The sequence below is a fragment of the Oncorhynchus mykiss genome, chromosome 1, assembly GCF_013265735.2.
Source record: "Oncorhynchus mykiss isolate Arlee chromosome 1, USDA_OmykA_1.1, whole genome shotgun sequence".
Classification (NCBI taxonomy): Eukaryota; Metazoa; Chordata; class Actinopteri; order Salmoniformes; family Salmonidae; genus Oncorhynchus; species Oncorhynchus mykiss.
This window is the reverse complement of record NC_048565.1, coordinates 52,528,474-52,551,683: the sequence shown is the minus strand read 5'-3', so window position 1 is coordinate 52,551,683 and position 23,210 is coordinate 52,528,474. Positions and strand designations below refer to the sequence as shown.

The window sequence follows — 23,210 nt, the reverse complement described above, 5'->3', positions numbered from 1 at the left end:
AATAAATGTCGTTCCACTTCATGATTGTGTCCCACTTGTTGATTCTTCACAAAAAAAATAGTTTTATATCTTTGTTTGAAGCCTGAAATGTGGCAAAAGGTCGCAAAGTTCAAGGGGGCCGAATACTTTCGCAAGGCACTGTATATATATATATATATATATATATAGCACATGGGCCATAGATAATTCAGTAGTTGTAAACACATTGTGTTTAGGCATGGTCAGGAGTAAACTAATCAAATGAGACTGTGTAGCATGGTTAGGTGTATGATACATTTACATGTTAGGTGAAAAATACATAAAATCACAAACTCACCCAAAAAGTATGTGTGAAAATCAACGCAAATGAGTTACCATGTAATGACATGTTCAACAGTAGCATAGACAGCGACACTACATGTAGATAGGCAAACATGAGCAAAACCGACAGCATTTAAAACACAGCATCCAGCCAGAGACTACAGTAAACATCTATAAGGTTTGCCATTTCTAGCTTTATTTTAACTCTACATTTAGGGACAAACATTCATTAGGTATGCCTCACACCTTACATGGTATTTACTGTACTTACATATGAAAGATAATTTGGACAGTAGAGCTCGTGTGTGTGTGTTTGTGGTGCAGGCAAAGATATGTACTGCCCTTCGTGTAGCTCAAGACTACATAATACATCATAAAACTATATTCAAAACGTACCTCCCGATTCTCCACCCATCTCCAAAAGTGTGCACTTCTACACTCCGTCATGGAATTAATGGGGGAAGCTCCCTCCTGCCAATGCTAACACTAATCTAACGATTTAAATCCAAGACTGAGTGTGCAAGTGCACACTTCAGGAGAAGGATGGAGAACTTTAAACAAATTGACACCAGTGCATTTAAGTTGGCCATCTCTGCACTGCAGTCCAGGAAGGTTTGAGAGAACAGGGCTTAGGGGACGAGTATAGGGCATAGTGTCCATGTGGGAGGGAGAGCGTATGGAGGTAGAGGCCCTCACCACAGGTGTGTTTCTCTGATCTCAGCAATCACCTGACTGGCTTTCTGCAAGGCCTGTGGACATAGGATGGAGAGGGGATCAAAACTTTCATAGAAATTCAGCAAGAAAAGAAACGTCCTCTCACTGTCAACTGCGTTTATTTTTAGCAAACTTAACATGTAAATATTTGTATGAACGTTAGATTCAACAACTGAGACATAAGCTGAACAAGTTCCACAGACATGTGACTAACATAAATTGAATAATGCATCCCTGAACAAAGCAGGGGGTCAAAATCAAAAGTAACAGTCAGTATCTGGTGTGGCCACCAGCTGCATTAAGTACTGCAGTGCATCTCCTCCTCATGGACTGCACCAGATTTTCCAGTTCTTGCTGTGAGATGTTACTCCACTCTTCCACCAAGGAACCTGCAAGTTTTCGGACATTTCTGGGAGGAATTGCCCTAGCCCTCTGATCCAACAGGTCCCAGACTTGCTCAATGGGATTTAGATCCGGGTTCTTGCAGGAAATCACGCACAGAACAAGCAGTATGGTTGGTGGCATTGTCATGCTGGAGGGTCATGTCAGGATGAGCCTGCAGGAAGGGTACCACATGAGGGAGGAGGATGTCTTCCCTGTAACGCACAGCGTTGATTGCCTGCTGTGACACACCGCCCCAGACCATGACGGACCCTCCGCCCCCAAATCGATTCCGCTCCAGAGTACAGGCCTCAGTGTAACGCTCATTCATTCCTTCAACGATAAACGCGAATCCGACCATCACCCCTGGTGAGACAAAACCGAGACTCGTTAGTGAAGAGCACTTTTTTGCCTGTCCTGTCTGGTCCAGCGACAGTGGGTTTGTGCCCATAGGCAACGTTGTTGTCGGTGATGTCTGGTGAGGACCTGCTTTACAACAGGCCTACAAGCCCTCAGTCCAGCCTCTCTCAGACTATTGCGGACAGTCTGAGCACTGATGGAGGGATTGTGCGTTCCTGGTGTAACTCGGGCAGTTGTTGTTGCCATCCTGCTGGTGTGATGTTCGGATGTACCGATCCTGTGCAGGTGTTGTTACACGTGGTCTGCCACTGCGAGGACGATCAGCTGTCAGTCCTGTAGCGCCGTCTTAGGCGTCTCAAAGTATGGACATTGCCCTGACCACATCTGCAGTCCTCATGCCTCCTTGCAGCATGCCTAAGTCACGTTCACGCAGATGAGCAGGGACCCTGGGCATCTTTCTTTTGGTGTTTGTCAGTCAGTAGAAAGGCCTCTTTAGTGCCCTAAGTTTTCATAACTGTGACCTTAATTGCCTACCTTCTGTAAGCTGTTAGTGTCTTAATGACCGTTTCACAGGTGCATGTTCATTAATTGTTTATGGTTCGTTGAACAAGCATGGGAAACAGTGATTAAACCCTTTACAATGAAGATCTGTGAAGTTTTTTGGATTTTTACGAATTATCTTAGAAAGACAGGATCCTGAAAAAGGGACGTTTCTTTTTTTGTTGAGTTTAGATACAAATAGTATGCGTGCGCGCACACACACACACATTACCTTGAGCATGTCTGCAGCCTCATTGCGTCTCTGGGCCATGTCTTCAGACTCAGTGAGCAGGTCATCTAACAGACCTGCCTTATACAGCTGACCCACCAGCTCACTCTGCAGGCTGTCTTTCACATGGTTCACTAAGAAGTGCATCACCGCCTTGGGCACGCTGCAGGGAGGAGCGCAAAGGGAGAGAGAAGTATTGAAAGGGTGGATGAGAGAAAGTGTGAGATTGAGAAAAAAAAAATTGGGACTCAAGTGCAGGAAACAACAGATCTTTAAGCAATCGAGATGGCGCCAAGTAGAAAGGAGAATGAAACACAGAAACTATTGTAACATCGTACAGAAACCACAGGAGAGGGAGTCTAACAGTAAGTAAAGCAGAGCAGCACCATACCTGTCCTGGATGTTTTTCCTGACGATGAGGAAGTAGGACTTGATGAGTCTCTCGATGACCTCACAGTCCCTCTGCTCTCGAGAAGACAGCTTCCTGGAAACGGGAACAGGCTGGGGGATACACAGAGTCAAACAGACCAATCACTTACGTGCTACTTCTCAGAGGTCATTAACATTGTGTTGCTATGGAACTTGTTTGGACTTCGAGCAGTAGCTAGTCCCATTCCATTCCTACCCCTCCTTGGCCATAACCCTTCAATGTTTGCAGATCTGAAGGTGCTGGATAGGCATAAGCAGAGAAGTATCCACCATATTAAATGGCTTACACATCACAGTTCTGCTCATCTCTTGTGGACAGATCTACATCAACATAACCGGTACTCTAGAATTTGTCAGGAAGGAATAGAAGGCATGGGGTAACGAGCAGCAGTAGTTCCAGTGTTTTTCGTCACTGGTTATTTAGAGACGTTAAGATTTCGAAGGTTGTCATCTTTTGATTTTCGGACGGGGAGGAAACATTCGGCCCAAAACTTGCAGAGAGGGTGGAGCGCCTCGTTCTGGTCTACCATCTCCTATCACGTGTTGGACCCAGAACTTAATCGAGAAGCTGACTAATTACGTGAGACTTTAGTTTCGGGTTAACCAAGATCACAGTTCTGCAAACATCAAAAGGTATAGTGATAGAACCGGGACTGAGTATCTGACTAGAAGTGATTACCCACCACATCCAGCAGGTTGACTGCATGGCCCCTCTGAGGGCTGGCAGGGTTGGAGGTCTGGAGCATGGATCTATCTCCACCCATCCCCTCATCTCCCTTCTTCAGCATGCCCCTCCAGTTCCCTGTCCCTCCATCCTGATCCCCCTGGGGACCCCCACCTGCAGCCTAGAGACAAGGAAATAGACAGACTGGTTAGAGATCCTGTCTAGTGGTTTATTCAATGGTAAGGATTCATCCTTTACTTATACAGTTGTCTCCTTGAGATTAAAAATCTATTTTTACAAGAGAGAACTGTTCCAAGACCGCAACAATCAATATGCTCGTTAGAATTTATTCCCAAAGATGGAGCATGCTTGTGTCAGGGCTATTACATCACCTTAGGCTTGTATGATGTAACATCTACAGACTACACGGTCATGTCTGTAGATACATATACTGACTTTTTGGATTAAAAACGGCACTCTGACAGAGGCAGGGCCATATTGTACAAAAAGATCACTCCAGGACCCTTCCTCCGTATAGAAGCACACATGCCGGAAAGAGGTGTAAGATGGGAAATGTAATGACAGAATCAAAAGGTCATCCTCAGGGAGTGGAGTTAGTTAGGGTGGGGGCTCATCAATTTATTAAAACACATCTGTGGGACATTGAAGGGAAACAGATGAGGGGAATTCAGAATTGCGCCCTACACAAAGTAGGATCGTCTACAGGTTTGCAGAGGGGAGTATGAGGGTGGGTCAGTGGAAAGTCCATTGCAATTCAGTCAATTCAGGAAATCAACTGATATTTTAAGGAACTAATGAAAACAGGATTTTCAGTTAACTTCCAGAAATGAAATGGGCCCAAATCTTGGTTGAGGTAGGATTCAGGCAGGGGCCATGCAGGCATTGGGTGGGTGAGTGGCACACAGTGACACACCTTGGGTCCCTCTCCCTCGGGGGGAGGAAGCTCAGTGGGGGAGAGAGACTGACCACCTGGGCCCTTAAAGGACTAGAGAGAGAGAGAGAGAGAGGAGGAAGAGTGGACAGAGTTGGAAAGAGGACCTAAAAAGCCAGCAACAGAAGAAACCCTTTACTGAATGAGCTGCGACAGTCTGGTGTGGAATCAAAACAACATATGGCTTATATCTCTTCTGTAAAAAGGCAGAAATCTTCACTTGGCGCAGTAAAGAAACAGTCTTTGTAGCAATTCAACAAATCAAAAGCACAATGAAAGAGGGAGAGTCTTGTGTGTTCTGTTACCTTTTCCCTGGGAACCGAGGACGGAAGCTCTCTCATTCTGTTGCGTCTCTGTTCCTAGGAGACAACCATTACTACTGATTAACAACGCAGTTACAACACTTCTTGTGTTTTATAAGAAAGTTAGAAAACACAGAATGAAGTTATTTCTAAAGCTGTGAATGTTTCTTACCTCTATGTTGTTGTTCATGAGGCCACAGGCATCAGCAAAGTCAGGGTGCTTGGTGTTAATGTATGCCAACTCTATGGCCACCAGGTTGTGAACCTGAGGAGGAGTTGGAATGAGTACACTAAAGATAAGCAAACGCACTACAAGTGGAGCAGAGAACATTCAAGAAGAATCCATTTGAAATGCAGTGGAAAAACGTCTCACCATCTCATTGGTGACCGGTAACCGTTTCCTGAGGAGGGACGTGACCACTTCTACTATGGCATCGTGGAGCTTTGGAAACCTCAACAGCTCCTGGAGAGAGAGAGAACACTCATCAGTGACTGTGGCCAGATGTCAAGTCATAGCAAGTGTTGTTGATGTGAATGTGTGTATGAACAGGCTACCTGGGTGCTGCAGTTGCTGTGTGTGTGTCTAGTCTACCTGTGTGCTGTAGTTGGAGCAGTGTTGGATGATCCTCTGCATCTCCTCGTGGACCAGCTCTACACAGCGCAGACTGGGATCCTCTAGTCTCTTTACCTGTCTCTTCACAAGCAGCTCAAACGACACCTCGGGCACAAACAGGGCAGGCCGCGGGCCCTACACACACAGACATGAGACTACATTACCCAACAGCTGCGCTGGCTAACAACCCGCAACTCATCTCAACTCACAATAAATCCGTGCTGCTGCTCCAGTTTCAACTGTTCTGCCTGCGGCTATGGAACCCTGACCTGTTCACCGGACGTGCTACCTGTCTCAGACATGCTGTTTTCAACTCTCTAGAGACAGCAGGAGTGGTAGAGTTACTGTCAATGATCGGCTATGAAAAGCCAACTGACATGTACTCCTGAGGTGCTGACCTGTTGCACCCTTGACAACCACTGTGATTATTATTTGACCATGCTGGTCATTTATGAACATTTGAACATCTTGGCCATGTTCTGTTATAATCTCCACTCGGCACAGCCAGAAGAGGACTGGCCACCCCTCATAGCCTGGTTCCTCTCTAGGTTTCTTCTTAGGTTTTGGCCTTTCTAGGGAGTTTTTCCTAGCCACCGTGCTTCTACACCTGCATTGCTTGCTGTTTGGAGTTTTAGGCTGGGTTTCTGTACAGCACTTTGAGATATCAGCTGATGTAAGAAGGGCTATATAAATACATTTGATCATTCTGCTCTGCAAACAAACATTTTTATTTATTTAACTAGGCAAGTCAGTTAAGAACAAATTCTTACTTACAATGACGTCCTAGGAACAGTGGGTTAACGGCCTTGTTCAGGGGCAGAATGACAGATTTTTACCGTGTCAGTTCGGGGATTCGATCTTGCAACCTATTGTTTACTGGCCCAACGCTCTAACCACTAAACTACCTGCCGTCCAATACAGCTACAGTCGTATGAAAAAGTTTGGGCACCCCTCTGAGGCTGCATAATCATGTACTCTGTCGTCACAGAAAATGATCGCAGTGGCATGCCATTCATTTTCTAATAAAAGCTGAGTACTGGGGTATTGTCCAGACAAAGATTTTTAGTGTAGCAATATTAAGTTGTATGAAATTAAATCAGATGTGAAAAATAGGCTATGCAAAAATGTGGGCACCCATGTCATTCTGTTGATTTGAATACCTGTAACTACTTAGCACTGATTAATTGGAACACACAATTGGTTTGGTGAGCTCATTAAGCCTTGAACTTCATAGACAAGTGCATCCAATCATGAGAAAAAGGTATTTAAGGTGGCCAATTGCAAGTTGTTGTTCTCTTTGACTCTCCTCTGAAGAGTGGCAACATGGGGGCCTCAAAACAACTCTCAAATGACCTGAAAACAAAGATTGTTCAACATTATGGTTTAGAGGAAGGCTACAAAAAGCTATCGCTGAGATTTAAGCTGTCAGTGTCCACTGTGAGGAACATAGTGAGAAAATGGAAGACCACAGGCACAGTTCTTGTTAAGGCCAGAAGTGGCAGGCCAAGTAAAATATCGGAGAGGCGAAGGATGGTGAGAACGGTCAAAAACAGCCCACAGGCCACCTCCAAAGACCTACAACATCATCTTGCTGCAGATGGTGTCACTGTGCATCGTTCAACAATACAGCGCTCTTTGCACAAGGAGAAGCTGTATGGAAGAGTGATGCGGAAGAAGCCTTTTCTGCACACACGCCACAAACAGAGTCGCTTGAGGTATGCAAACGCACATTTGGACAAGCCAACTTCATTTTGGAATAAGGTGCTGTGGACTGATGAAAAACAAAGGACGTTATGCATGGCGGCAAAAGAACACAGCGTTCCAAGAAAAACACTTGCTACCCACAGTAAAATTTGGTGGGGGTTCCATCATGCTGTGGGGCTGTGTGGCCAGTGGCGGTACTGGGAATCTTGTTAAAGTTCAGGGTGGCATGGATTCCACTCAATATCAACAGATTCTTGGGAAAATTTTGAAGAAGTTACACCGGGGCTGGATATTTCAACAAGACAACGACTCAAAACACTGCTCAAAATCTACCCAGGCATTTATTTAGGAACAAGTGCAATGTTCTGGAATGGCCATCCCAGTCCCCAGACCTGAATATCATTGAGAATCTGTGGGATGATTTGAAGCGGGCTGTCCATGCTCGGCAACCATCAAACCTAACTCAACTGGAGATGTTTTGTAAGGAAGAATGGTCCAAAATACCTTCATCCAGAATCCAGACACTCATTAGAGGCTATGGGAAGCATCTAGATGCTGTTATTTTAGCAAAAGGAGGCTCTACTAAATATTGATGTGATTTTTCTATTGGGGTGCCCAAATTTATGCACCCGTCTAATTTTGTTTTGATGCATATTGCACATTTTCTGTTAATCCAATAAACCTAATTTCACTACTGAAATATTACTGTGTCCATCAGTTATTTGATAGATCAAAATGAAATTACTGATCCAATCACCCAATTATTTATAAATGGAAATCATGGAAATTGTCAGGGGTGTCCAAACTTGTTCATACGACTGTAAATATGAGTCTGTATAGATAAACATACTGAACAAAAATATAAAACATGTAACAATTAATGATTTTACCGAGTTACAGTTCATGAAAAGGAAATAAATGTGTTAGGCTCTAATCTATGGATTTCACATGACTGGGCATAGGCCCAACCACTGGGGAGCCAGGCCCAGGCGATAAGAATTTACCAACACTTTACATGTTGCGTTTATATTTTTGTTCAGTTTAGTAGCGCACAATACAGTATATAGCATTGCACACTCACCGTAGCATTCCTAATAGCTGTTAGCACGTCTATGGTGGTCAGACCTCCTAGTGGGTCCACAGACTCCAGCGTCCGACCAAAAGTCTCATGGAAAATATAACAGATTCGCGCTCCGCCACACCTGAAAGAGAATGGTCCACTGTTACATATACAAGCAACAAAATGTTTAACATTTGTGATCAACGTATTAGCCTAGTTAATTTAGCCCATGTAATCTACCCACTACACTGCAAAAGCGTCAAATTGGTTGACTTGTGATGCTATACTTGTATGCCCCCTTCTGGTATCTAGAGATACAAGGATGTTTGAAAAAGGTTCTCCATCCTTCCCATCTATCTCTTCAAATAAATGTGGAAAAAATAACACACAGTGGGGAGAACAAGTATTTGATAACCTGCAAAATCGGCAGTGTTTCCTACTTACAAATCATGTAGAGGTCTGTAATTTTTATCATAGGTACACTTCAACTGTGAGAGACGGAATCTAAAACAAAAATCCAGAAAATCACATTGTATGATTTTTAGTAATTAATTTGCATTTTATTGCATGACATAAGTATTTGATACATCAGAAAAGCAGAACTTAATATTTGGTACAGAAACCTTTGTTTGCAATTACAGAGATCATACGTTTCCTGTAGTGCTTGACCAGGTTTGCACACACTGCAGCAGGGATTTTGGCCCACTCCTCCATATAGACCTTCTCCAGATCCTTCAGGTTTCGGGGCTGTCGCTGGGCAATACGGACTTTCAGCTCCCTCCAAAGATTTTCTATTGGGTTCAGGTCTGGAGACTGGCTAGGCCACTCCGGGACCTTGAGATGCTTCTTACGGAGCCACTCAGTTGCCCTGGCTGTGTGTTTCAGGTCGTTGTCATGCTGGAAGACCCAGCCACGACCCATCTTCAATGCTCTTACTGAGGGAAGGAGGTTGTTGGCCAAGATCTCGCGATACATGGCCCCATCCATCCTCCCCTCAATACGGTGCAGTCGTACTGTCCCCTTTGCAGAAAAGCATCCCCAAAGAATGACGTTTCCACCTCCATGCTTCACAGTTGGGATGGTGTTCTTGGGGTTGTACTCATCCTTCTTCCTCCAAACACGGCGAGTGGAGTTTAGACCAAAAAGCTCTAAAAAGTGTGTGGACAGGTGTCTTTTATACAGGTAACGAGTTCAAACAGGTGCAGTTAATACAGGTGATTTTCTGGAATTTTGTTTTAGATTCCGTCTCTCACAGTTGAAGTGTACCTATGATAAAAATTACAGACCTCTACATGCTTTGTAAGTAGGAAAACCTGCAAAATCATCAGTGTATCAAATACTTGTTCTCCCCACTGTGTGTGTGTGTGTGTGTGTGTGTATATATATATATATAAGGCCCAGTACAGTCAAAGATGTGATGTTCCTATATATTTGGTATGAGGCTGGAATAATACTGTGACATTTTGGAAATGATAATGCTTGTTAGTGTAAGAGCTGTTTGACAAGACCATCTGAAATGTCAGCTTGTTCAGTGGGATGGAGTTCAGGTCTTCCATGGTGACGTCACCAGGTGGTAAATGAGTTAATAGACCAGTAAGACAGAATTCCATACCTCTCTGCCAATATCAGCCAATTTTCCCCTCCCCACTCAGACCACTCCCAGAGTCCTAGCAAAAGTCTTGCCTGAGAAATTGCCCTCTGTTAAGAAGCAATTTTTTAAATGTATTTTTGACCATTTTAATTGAAAACAATAACTGAAAGGTACTTAATTGTTACCCAGAAATGATTTGATAGAGAAAAACAGCTGCATTGGAAAGAAGAAGTTACTCACAACTCGGTTGTCTCTATGTACTTGGCGGTGCCCTCGATGGTGTGGCAGTACTCTGCAGCAAACTTTGTGATGAGCTGGAGCAGTGTGGAGCTCTGGTCCTCTACAGGTTCACCATAGCTGCTCAGCAGGGACTGGTACTGGGCCGCCAGCACGTTGATACGAGTCTTTAGCTCCGGGAGACAGTCTCTGATGTGGTGCATCAACAATCTGGCAACAAGGAGAAGAATGAGAAAGTAGAAAAGGCAACAGACAACATGATAGTTGTTAGTTTCTAGAGTGACATTACACTCTAAAATCATAGTTGGCCAGATGTTTTCAAACCTCAAAAGTACTCTTCTGTTGAGGCCTTGTATGCCTAATATATAATTTTTTTCTCATTCCCAATGTTCCTTCTAAACTGCGCGCGTGCGTGCAGTAGCCCCAAGACTGCAGCGCAGAGGAAAGAAATCAGCCCACGGAGAAAAGCACGAGATTAGAAAGTTAAGTTCAGAGTTTTCCCTGTTAGTTAACACTATCAACGTTTCCCTGTACTGTGGCAATTGTGATCAAATCAATGCAAAATGAGCCACTTTCAATGCAACATAACGAAACAAAACCAACTATGCAAAATATTTTACAGTAGGCAGAACACTTCGAAGTAGGATACTGTTGCAGCACGACTTAGCCCGTACTCTGCACAGACCGGTGCGGCATAACCAAGCTGCATAGGTCTATATGCAAATAGACCATTGCCATCTGTGCCATTTACTTTGAACTGAATTGTGTTTACAGGATGAGCGGTCGTGATCAGATGTGCTTGTTTCGAGATCAAAGCGAGAGCTGCATGTAGCCACGTGTGCACATTTTGTTCATATCCTTTGCTAGTTAGTGAGTTATTAGCCTAGTTATAGATCATTTGTAGTCAGCAATAGGGGCGTGATTGCTTCCTACAAGAGCACAAAACGTAAATTTCTGGACATCTTTGAAAAGCGAGTCAGGTAAAATACTTTTTTTGTCTTAAAGGAGCATTGTATTTTGAGACAGGCTTGAATAAACTAAGTAGCATAATTTGTCGGAGTCTCCGTAATAAATGGTATGGGAATAATAATGCATTTTATTTTGTAAAGTGGTTTCTTGCATCAAACACAACAACAATTTCAGTCACCTCCTTGTCTGAAGGACAAGTGGATAAACAGGTTAATGTCAAGCCCTGCATGTGTTTTTCAAAAGTTTAAAGGAATGTAGGCCGACATTGAACACCACACATTGGTTGCTACTGTAGGCTGATTGACAGAATAGCTATTTCTATGTTAAAATGTTATGGGATGGATTTTCTCCATTATTTGTGATGGTAGGCCACTCTGACAGACCTACATTATGATCAAATAGCTACAATAGCCTACTTGGCCACTTAAAACAAACTTAATGCAGGTACAGACTCAGAGCTGACAGTAAATGCGTGCTGGAAGTCACACAGAATATTTACAAAATTCCAGTTTGCGCTAAAGCAGACCTGAAATTTGCTAAGTGCCCATTTTTTTGGGGAGGGAACATTGCTCATACCTGTTCAATGTTCTAGCCAGGTATTTGGTTCCGTTTCTGTTGGCGAGGGAGGGATACTTCTTCTGTAAGAAGGCATATTCATCACGGATGGCGTCGGCCACTGTCTTCTTATTGTTGATGTCCAACTGACTCCTGAAGAAAGTCGTAAAGGATAGGACTGTTTGAGTTATTTTACTACCTTTACTATCAGCACTTCATTCAGTCAGCCTATTGGGTCCACTGGTCCCACTCACACAGAACTGCCCTATGCCTTGACCTCTTTATCCTCTCCCTCTCCACATGACATACAGTGACTAGTGATGACCAGCCACCCGACAAGCTGCCCGCTCGACACCATCCCCACCTCCCTTCTCCAGACCATCTTTCCCATTCCTCATCCCTGACCACCAGTTTTCACTGGCAACTCCTCCTCAAGAAACCAACACTCGACCCGACGTAATTTAAAAAATAAATAAATAAATAAATAAATACAGACCGGTATCCCATCTTTTCTTTCCAAAAAAACTTAAGCATGCCATCTCTCCAACTCCCTCGCATAACGATCTTCTTGACACTAACCACTCAGGCTTCAAGACGGGTCACTCAACCGAGACTGTTCTTCTCCGTGTCATGGAGACACTCTGCACTGCCAAAGCTGACTCTCTCTCCTTTGTTCTCCTCCTCCTAAAATCTATTCACTGCCTTTGACAGAGTGAACCATCTGATCCTCCTCTCCACCCTCTCGGGGCTGGGCGTCTCAGGCACTGCACACTCTTGGATTGCATCCTACCTGGCAAGCCGCTCCTACCAGATGATGTGGATAGGATCTTTGTCTACACCACATTGCTCTCACTACTGGTCTCCCCCAAGGCGCGGTTCTCCATATAGACACTCTACTCCGTCATATCCTCACATGGTCTCTCCTATCACTGCTATGCAGATGACACTCAACTTCTCCTTCCAAACTTCTGACACTCAGGTGGCGACACCATCTTGTCGAGGTTGAGCTTGAGATGCGAGCTACTTTTCCTCCCGTGGAAGACCTGCCCGTTCCAATTCTTTTCCATCACGGAGAGTGCAAATAACTTTGCCGTGAGCATGGACAACACCATGTGGTTCTCTGCAAACATAAAAGCAGTGACTCTCTCCTGCATGTTTATCCTCTACAACATCCGTAGACTACTACCCTACCTCACACAGGAAGTGGCGCAGGTCCTAATCCAGGAACTTGTCATCTCCCATCTGGACTACTGCAACATGCTGTTGGCTCGGCTCTCCGCTAGTGCCATCAGACCCCTGCAACTTATCCAGAACTTTGAGGACAAATGTACCTACTATGACTGAGGTAATTATGTGGTTGTCCCACATAGCCATCTTAAGATGAATGCACTAACTAAGTCGCTCTGGATAAGAGAGCCTGCTAAATGACTCAAAAGTAAATGTACATAGTACAGTAAAAGAGAATCCTAACAGAACTTAAAGAATGCTGGCCCCTTTCCCATTTTGATCCTAAGTGACTGTTGGATTCTAACACCCTTACATACTGGATTTTCCATAGGGCTGAACCCTTGCTATATGCAACATGCTAGAGACGGAAGATGATTGTGTTATGGTGCAGACCTGTTGACCACGCCAATGAGGCCAAGCTTAACAGGGATGACCCGGCCCATCAGAACGTCCATGGCATCGGTCCCAGCGTCCATCAGGTCCAGTTTGGTCACCACCGCTAACGTCCTCCTGCCTACACAGTGACACAAACCCCAGAACCCATAGTCAAAAAAAGCATATCAGAGTAGGGGTGTTAATCTAGGATGAGGTCCCCCCCCTGTCCATAAACTCTTATTCATTATGATCTGAAAGGCAGATCCTAGGTCGTCTACCTTACTCGGAGATGCTTTATGAATATGGGACCAGATCCACAGCCATGATAACTAAACCTTTCCACAGTTACCTCCAAATAGGGAAAGGAGTTTAGCCTATTACTAGAGGCTATAGTTTTCCTGGTCAAGTGAGATAATCAGGAAAAACTCCTGGGCCTACATCCAGGTAATTAAGAGTTTTGTGAGGCGATGTACGCCATGGCGTGTCTGACATAAGGATTAGAGGAAACAGTAGGTGACAGACCATTAAGGTTAACAGAGAGAGCAAGAGCGGTGGAGAGAGATGCAGAGACCAGCAGAGCGAGAGACAAACAAAAAAAAGAGAAAGAGACCCGAGTGAAGAAGAGAAAGAGATTGAGGTGTTTACCGTCGGGGTCGACCTCGCGGGCAACTTTGAGGGCCTCTGAGGTGGCCATGTCTGTGTTGGCCGCAGTCACAGCCAGGATGATAGAGTTGGGGTTAGAGATGTGTTTCACGATCAAGTCTTTGATCTGCAGCTCGATGTCTTTGGGCTGGTCTCCCACTGGGACCTGGGTAGAACATGCACACACACAATTAATTCCTGCCCATATCATAGTTCAAACCATACTTGGAGTTCAATCTCCCTCAATAAACTTGGAAAGAGAGGTGGTTCAGTGCATGAAAGATAGGTGATCTCAGTGCCTGGGATCGTAAGACTTGCGTTAGCTCTCAGAGCTAATGCCTAGGCGTTAGCGCAGACAGCTAAATAAGTATTGTGGTGGGCTCAAACCAACTCGATCACACTTGAGCAACTCAATTAGCTTTTATATTTTAAATAAAAACACCTTGCTTTGCGTGTACCTTTGTGATACCTGGCAAATCCACTAGTGTGAGGTTGACTACGTGAGGGGAGAAGATCTTCAGGTGAATGGGTTCATCAGTGATTCCCTGGAAGAAAACAAAGAAATGTCAGTTCAGCAGTTGGCAATGATAACGTCTGATTGACATTGCTTAGGACTACCTTTGCATCAAATCATTTTTTATTGTTGGCATACCTTGTTATTGCCAGAAACTCTTTCTGTTTCAGCTTCGATCTCGAGCCTGATTTCATCGAAGTCTGTGTAGATCTAAAAACAACAAATACATGTTTATGGGTACTGCGCAGTATAACAAATGATTAAATTATGGTTTTATATAGCTGCATATGACAAATGTAAATGTGATTTACTATGATCTGGACCCAACAGCAAAAGACCACTACAGAAATCTAAATACAAACAAATATAATCATAAAGAAAGAAGAAAACATCCTCCATCACCCACCGCATCAACGCCATTTACAGTATAGCACATCACAAGGGTTTCTCTGTTCACGCATGGAGGACCTAAAGCACCAGAGCAAATTACTGTCTGCATACATCTCGACCGCATGTTCTGCCCTACTCCCTCATCTCGGCCGCATGTTCTGCCCTACTCCCTCATCTCGACCGCATGTTCTGCCCTACTCCCTCATCTCGACCGCATGTTCTGCCCTACTCCCTCATCTCGACCGCATGTTCTGCCCTACTCCCTCATCTCGGCCGCATGTTCTGCCCTACTCCCTCAGCTCTGCCGCATGTTCTGCCCTACTCCCTCATCTCGGCCGCATGTTCTGCCCTACTCCCTCATCTCGACCGCATGTTCTGCCCTACTCCCTCATCTCGGCCGCATGTTCTGCCCTACTCCCTCAGCTCTGCCGCATGTTCTGCCCTACTCCCTCAGCTCGGCCGCATGTTCTGCCCTACTCCCTCATCTCGGCCGCATGTTCTGCCCTACTCCCTCATCTCGGCCGCATGTTCTGCCCTGCTCCCTCATCTCGGCCGCATGTTCTGCCCTGCTCCCTCATCTCGGCCGCATGTTCTGCCCTGCTCCCTCATCTCGGCAGCATGTTCTGCCCTGCTCCCTCATCTCGGCCGCATGTTCTGCCCTGCTCCCTCATCTCGGCCGCATGTTCTGCCCTGCTCCCTCATCTCGGCCGCATGTTCTGCCCTGCTCCCTCATCTCGGCCGCATGTTCTGCCCTACTCCCTCATCTCGGCCGCATGTTCTGCCCTACTCCCTCATCTCGGCCGCATGTTCTGCCCTACTCCCTCATCTCGGCCGCATGTTCTGCCCTACTCCCTCATCTCGGCCGCATGTTCTGCCCTACTCCCTCATCTCGGCCGCATGTTCTGCCCTACTCCCTCATCTCGGCCGCATGTTCTGCCCTACTCCCTCATCTCGGCCGCATGTTCTGCCCTACTCCCTCATCTCGGCCGCATGTTCTGCCCTACTCCCTCATCTCGGCCGCATGTTCTGCCCTACTCCCTCATCTCGGCCGCATGTTCTGCCCTACTCCCTCATCTCGGCCGCATGTTCTGCCCTACTCCCTCATCTCGGCCGCATGTTCTGCCCTACTCCCTCATCTCGGCCGCATGTTCTGCCCTACTCCCTCATCTCGGCCGCATGTTCTGCCCTACTCCCTCATCTCGGCCGCATGTTCTGCCCTACTCCCTCATCTCGGCCGCATGTTCTGCCCTACTCCCTCATCTCGGCCGCATGTTCTGCCCTACTCCCTCAGCTCTACCGCATGTTCTGCCCTACTCCCTCATCTCGACCGCATGTTCTGCCCTACTCCCTCATCTCGGCCGCATGTTCTGCCCTACTCCCTCATCTCGGCCGCATGTTCTGCCCTACTCCCTCATCTCGGCCGCATGTTCTGCCCTACTCCCTCATCTCGACCGCATGTTCTGCCCTACTCCCTCATCTCGACCGCATGTTCTGCCCTACTCCCTCATCTCGACCGCATGTTCTGCCCTACTCCCTCATCTCGGCCGCATGTTCTGCCCTACTCCCTCATCTCGACCGCATGTTCTGCCCTACTCCCTCATCTCGACCGCATGTTCTGCCCTACTCCCTCATCTTGACTGTATATTACACCCTATTCCCTCATCTCTACTTTATGCTCTAGGCCATTCCCTCTAGAAGACAGTACTACTGTACATCCTCCTGTGTCTTCTTTGCATTGCGACTGTGAAGGGGTGTGTGCCTGAGGTGATTAAAATAAGATTTCCTGTCAAACAAAGTTTCCAGACAAAGCTACAAAACCCATATAGGTTTTCCAGTGATCTTCTGTCAGTAAATCAATACATTGCTTTGCATGTATGCATGCCTATATCAGGTCAATCAAGTATTTAAGCTGCATGTCTATTTGTAGCAGTGAAAGGGCAGGGAACTCCACTGAGGTGAACAGATAGTTAGAGGTGCTTCGCTTTGTCAGCATCCTGCAGGCTTTGAACCAACACAGAAACTAGCTCTGAGGAATGGTTACCGAGACATACCTTGCTTTTGGTGTGTAGAAACTTGCCCCATTCCTCTCCATCGACGCCTATGGGAACATAAACAAGACAGTGTCATTCCCATTCCCCAGCCTGTCTGGCAGATGTCATTTGGAGTAGTACTTTAATGACCAGTGTTGTGATTATAGAGCAGGTCCCAATTCACTCCCTCCCCCTTTACCTTGGCTCTAACCCATGTTTGCATATCTGAAGGGTCTGGATAGACATTAAAAAGTGCAGTGGTAGAGCATCCACCAGATCAAGTACGTCTTACAGATCTGTAAAGAAAGGTTAGGGCCAGGGGAAGGGGAGTGAATTGGGACCGGCTGATACGGTCGGGTTGAGTTGTTCAGCTGGGATGGGAATACGTCCTGCAGGCCAATAACCCAGAGGTATAGGGCCAGAGATTTGAACAAACAATACAGTGAGAAATGTTGTTTGTCAATAAAAAATATGCCTGTGAGACAAGCCAAAGCATGGTTGGTGTGTTATGGGGAGCACAGGCATACGCTACTACCTAGCACCTTTGATAAACAACAACAGTTATTCTTTCAACTAATAAATCAATGTATTAGTTGGATTATTTAAACAAATAATTACCTACCAAACTAAGAAAACAAAATCAGCTGTTTGAGGACAGCTGATTTTCTTTGATTTGCCCTTAAAAAAGGTCATACTTAACTTTGTCAGAAATCATGTTGACACCGATCATGCACTCCGGAATAGTTTTTATTTTATACAGGATGTCCTTATTACAGACAATCAAATGTTTTGTCTGAAACACGAGACTGACCTTGTTGGGCTTGATTCGCTGAATCAAGTTAAGCCAAAGTTTGGCAGCTTAATCAAGGCTACAAAAACAATAGGCAGGATGGAAGGGGGGCAATATGAAAGGGATAGGCCTCGAGTAAGAAGCTGATGATCGAACACAGAGACAAAAGGCAAGGAGAAACAATGAAAAGGAGACCTTTGTAATAGCGCCCGTTTTTCCAGGCATTGGGGTCTGTGGTTCAGGAGAGATCAGATGACAGGTGAAAATGGTTAGCCGTTAGCCTAGCTGCTGCACCATGGCCATCTGCAGCAATGCAGTACTTTTTGGCCTGATCCATCCGGTGTGTGACTACTCCCAACAGCAGGGCACAGGCTTGGTTTTGTGTTCAAATGTCTTGGGATGACATTGACGATTGAGTAACATGACATTGCACGCTGTTTTGACTTAATGGCTCAGTAATAATATTCAGGAGCCTCTAGATATAACATGAGTAGAATCTAAGGGAAAGACTATTTATTTGCCTATAACTTGCCATATTTACTGCAGTATATTAGCTAGCTATTATGGATACTAGCTGGAGAGTAGCTACTACTCAGACGGAGTGCTGCAGACTTGAATATATGCCCAGTTATCAACACACAGTGACAAAAAAACAGCAGACAGTCACAGAAGGACAACGTCTGACCTAGAGGGATTTCAACAGTCATCTAATGGCTGTAGACATGAGGGAGACAGGACGGGGAAGAGGGGTCTACAACATGTGACCTACACCGTGCAGCACAGCTCCCTGGGACTGCCATGCAGAAGAAATGTCAGCCCAGAGAGAGAAACACAAGGTTGAACTTCATTCAACTTCTAGAGTTTTCCCTGTTAACGTTTCCCTTTGCTGTGGCGAATCAACGCAATATTAGCCACTTTCAATGCAACATACTGAAACAAAATGAACTATACACGACTTAGTACGCAAAACCAACTATGCAAGAGATTTTGTTGTAAACAGAACACATCGGAGTAGGATTCTATTGCATCGACACGCACGACTCAGCCCGTACTCTACACAGAGCGGTGCGGCATAACCAGTCAGAGCTGCAGTAGGTCTATATACAAATTGACCATTGCCATATATGGATCTGTGCCATTTACTTTGAACAGGACTGTGTTTACAGCATGAGCAGTCATGAGCAGATGTGTTTGTTTTGAGATCAAAGCAAGAGCTGCATGTAGCTATTTTGTTCATATCCTTTGCAATTTAATGAATTATTAGCCCAGTGATAATTTGTAGTCAACGATACAAGAGCACAAAACGTACATTTCTGGACTTCTTTGAAAAGCGAGTCTGGTAAAGAGCTTTTTTTTGTTGTCTTAAATGGGCAGTGTTGTATTTTGAGACATACTTGAATAAGCTACGTAGCCAATAGGCAGAGGGTAGAAAAATGTGTCTGATTCTCTGTAATAATGGGATGGGAATAATAATACATTTTATTTTGTTAAGTGGTTTCTTGCGTCAAACACCACAACATTTTCAGTCACATGGATAAACAGGTAATGTTAAGCCCTGCATGTGTTTTTCAAAAGTTTAATGGAGTCTAGGCCTACATTGAACACCACACATAGGTTGCTACTGTAGGCTGATTGATAGAACAGCTATTTCTATGTTAAAATGTTATGGGATGAATTTTCTCCATTGCCTACATTATGATCAAATACCTACAGTAGCCTACTTGGACACTGTTAAAACTAACTTAAAGTGGGTACAGCCTCAGTGTTCACAGTAAACGCGAGCTGGAAGTTGCAAAGAATTTTACTAATGTTCAAGTTTTCACTCAGCAGAGGTACAGAGGCATCTTTTTCAAAAACTTTGGTTGGAGGATTCCCTTGCAGAATTAGAAGGGAATAGCCTAAGCAGAGGAGGGCTCCTCCAACCAGGGTTTCTGAAAACCTGGGAACTTTGGGGAAATTCGCAGAATTTTGCAACCCTAAAGCAGTGATAGTGTTGTGTTCACAGTACCATTCTCCTCGCTGGTCTTCCTGCGGTCCTCTGGGTCCACGTGGACCAGCTGGAGGATGAGGGGTCGACGGGTGACAACACCAGTACCACGGGGCAGAAGGTCTCTGCCCACCAGAGCCTCTAGCACCGAACTCTTCCCACTGCTCTGGAGACAGAAACACATAGCATGCTCACCTACAGAGTGAAAGTAGAAGTGAGCTAGTAGTCAACAACATCGCTTACAAAACTAAAGTTCAAATGACTCATCACAAGTCCATGACTCATCACAAGTCAAATCGTTCCACAACATTTGAACCTACCCGATCTCACCTCAGCTGCGCCTGGATACAGTTGACCTAATTTAGCTTGGGCTCGATTCATGTGTGGCAATTATAGAACTGACAGGGTCAAGGATTTTTCAAAAGATCCCCTCTGTGTGAATATGTCCTTTTGAACAGCACTAATGAATACCGAGACAAGAGCAGACACACACTTGGCACCTCCAAGGGGTTGCCTTCCTGTCGCCATGGCACCTTCAGTTCAGATGGTTGCCAAAGGGCTGAGACAGTGACCAAGAAGGTGACAGACCAGTGAAGGTGTCAGCGAGGATGCCATGCTACTGTAAACCTATCAGGTAACGCCTAGGCCAACAAGAGCTGTGTGTGGAGAGAAGAGTACAGGTGTAGCCTATATGATGATAATAATAATTCATTGGATTTATAGAGCTTTTCTACCAACTGAGGAACTCAAAGCACTTTACACAGTAGGGGGAACCTCGTCTCATCCACCACCAATGTGTGGCACCCACCTGGGTGATGCAGGGCGACCACCTTTGTGCCAGAATGCTCACCACACAAGCTATTAGATGGAGAGGTGGAGTGATATGCATGCCAATTAGGAATAAGGGAGATGATTAGGTGGCTATGACACCGGGGTTAACATCCCTACTCTTACGATATGTGCCATGGGATTTTGAAATGATCAGAGTCAGGACACCCGTTTAACATCACATCCGAAAGACGGCACCCTACGCAGTGCAACGTCCCCTTCACTGCCTTGGGGCATTGGGATCTCTATCCTTAGACCAGATGGAAGAGTGCCCCCTAGTCAGGGTTTCTGTTAAGAGAATTTGGCACCAGACAACGTGATGGGCAACATTTAAAATGACCTGACATCAATTTGCATTCGGTGTGTAACACATTAGGGCATCTACCCAAGGTGCTCAAAAATCACATGTAGATACCAACATGACAGGTTTGGAGAAAAAAAAACATTGCGTCTAAATCCCCGGTATAAATCATAAATGAATATATAATTTAAGAAAATACATTTAGCCTAGAAGAACAAGACCCCTACACAGTAATACAACTTCAAAATATATTAGTATAATATAATTCGCGAACAACCTGTCCTATAGGAAATTTGTATGAAATGTTTTATTAATAAATAACATCTGTTTTCAAATACAATCTAGAACTCTCTAATTTAAAATGTAGCATAGGCATGAGCATTTTAATTAGGTGTAATAACTAAACATGGCGGCCCCACTCCCGCTGCAATTCAGCAGTGGAAAGAGGACACTAGGTAGCCACAAAATTAAGAAATTATAAAACTGATGTTGGACAATAAAATTACATCTGTAAATAAACTACATTTGTGAAGGCTGGTTCATTGAGAGAAAGCTTATTTTACAACGCTCCTGTGAAACGAGGCCCGCGCCATGCATTCCATGAAAGCACTTGTTTCCAAAACTCAAATGAAGGAGGCTGTAATTTGCCTCTAATTTACTTGCGTTTGGGGCAGACCTTGGCCTGCTCAAAATGAGCCGCTGCTGTTGGGAAGTCAAAACTGTCCAACTACTTGGAGCAGCTTGCGATGTGCTCCTTGGAGCCTCATTCCTTTGTCCTCAGGAAGGTACAATTTTGAGGCAATCTTTACTCTGTTGGCAGGCACACTGGACACGGGGTACACTTAGCTGAAGTCCCTTACATGCTGACCAGACCGCTCATCCTCCTGCGCATGTTGATTTTGTCCACCCACATGCAATCAGGACACGCAGGTTGAAATATCAAAACGAACTCTGAAAGGAACTATATTAATTTGGGGACAGGTGGTAAAAGCATTAAACATTGAAAGGTGAATCACCCACGTGGGTATATGCTCCTAAAAACCAATGTGATGGGAGAGGCGGGACTTGCAGCACATCAAGCATCACAAATAGAACCAAGTCCTATTTTTGCGTCTGGCTACGCAGATGCCTGTTGATAGGCGCGAGCAGTGTTGGTGCAATGATTGAATAATATGTGTACATTTATTTTGCAACGCTTGCGCAGGCGGTGTGGTCAGCATGGTACATTCAATCATTGCACCCACATTGCTCGTGCGTCTGTTTAGCCAGTTGGTAAAATAGAACTTGGTTTTATTTGTGGGCATGATGCGCTGCAAATCGCCTCATTGGTTTTTAGCTGCATATACCCACGTGCCATCTCCTCATTGTTTTTTGGGAGCATATACCACATGGGTGAATGGAAGCTGAACTGAGGTCCAGACTCCAGTCCAGTTGGTGGTGGTAATGCACCAGTTGGTTGCCAACTGAAATATATGAATGATAATTCAAGCAATAAGAAAGGGGAGGGATGTCTTGGAAGAATTCATTGATGTTTTCATTCATCAAAACCACTGAAGTCTTCAAAGGCTAGGAGGGGGATACCAGTGTAAACAACTCAGTAAATGTGCAGTACGTACATGTAGAGAGACATGTGATGCCATTACATTTCAATGGCACCTTCTGCTGAGCACAGCTATTTTAACATTACACAGGGCTAACGTTAGCCGGGTTCCACTGCCTGTCAAATTCGCTATAACCAACTAGTTAGCAGGTCATGATTCATAGCCACTAGCCAAGCTAACTATCTAGCTGCATAACTAAGTTGCTACAGCTAAGGTAACAATAGTAACGTTAGCTAACCTTTCCTCGAAAACACAGTACAGGTACATGTCCATGTACTATGAAATATCTCGAAGTGGAACTGCGTGATAAAGACAACAGTACTGTAGCTAACCTTAAGGGAATGAAACGAGGTGACGGGATGCTAGTTAGCTGGCCAGCGATTCTTACCTGCGTTCCAACAACAGCAATCTGCGGTAGCTGGATAATGTCTGCGCCAACTGTATTAAACACATCTTGTAATTTATTTATGACAGGGATAAGGGCCTCCATGGCTCTGAAAATGTAGTACCTGTCAAATAAACGACCTAACTAGCCTGCTAAACACAGGCACAAAGTCATCCAACGTCCCTCACACTGCCACCTTTTACCCGGGCCAGAAAACTGCGCACAAAATAATTCAGCCTTGCATTATGGGACTTTGAGTTAAAAAAAAAACATATGTTATATTTAAATGTAATTTAACTAGGCAGGTCAGTTAATTAAGAACAAATTATTCTTATTTACAATGACGTCCTACCAAAAGGCCAAAATATATATACATATTAAAATAGGACAGAACACACATCACGACAAGATATACAACACTACGTAAAGAGAGACCTAAAAACGACAACATGGCATGGTAGTAACACAACAACAACATGTTAGCAGCACAAAACACGGTACAAACATTATTGGGTACGGACTACAGCACAAGGGGCTGAA

The 23,210-nt window shown here is 44.9% G+C and overlaps 1 protein-coding gene across 4 annotated transcripts; it reads right to left on the bottom strand.

The window, feature by feature from the left end:
• Positions 1–474: 474 nt before the first annotated feature.
• LOC110524698 (dynamin-1-like protein) lies at positions 475–22,906 on the bottom strand. 4 transcript variants are annotated; one of them, XM_021604580.2, is made up of 19 exons: positions 22,674–22,906; positions 19,577–19,721; positions 16,800–16,846; positions 14,497–14,568; positions 14,303–14,389; positions 13,848–14,010; positions 13,221–13,341; positions 11,622–11,753; positions 10,080–10,286; positions 8,270–8,390; positions 5,464–5,619; positions 5,245–5,334; positions 5,044–5,136; positions 4,875–4,928; positions 4,552–4,623; positions 3,637–3,798; positions 2,916–3,025; positions 2,528–2,687; positions 475–1,049 (listed from the first exon to the last, which is right to left on the bottom strand). In XM_021604580.2, exons 1-19 carry the CDS (start codon positions 22,773–22,775, stop codon positions 993–995), a joined length of 2,151 nt encoding a protein of 716 aa, XP_021460255.1. In that variant the 5' UTR covers positions 22,776–22,906; the 3' UTR covers positions 475–992. The 4 variants fall into 4 exon arrangements, with proteins under 4 accessions (XP_021460255.1, XP_036835634.1, XP_021460280.1 ...); XM_036979739.1 differs by having other exon boundaries at positions 4,875–4,922; XM_021604605.2 differs by lacking the exon at positions 4,552–4,623 and having other exon boundaries at positions 22,674–22,905.
• Positions 22,907–23,210: the final 304 nt, after the last annotated feature.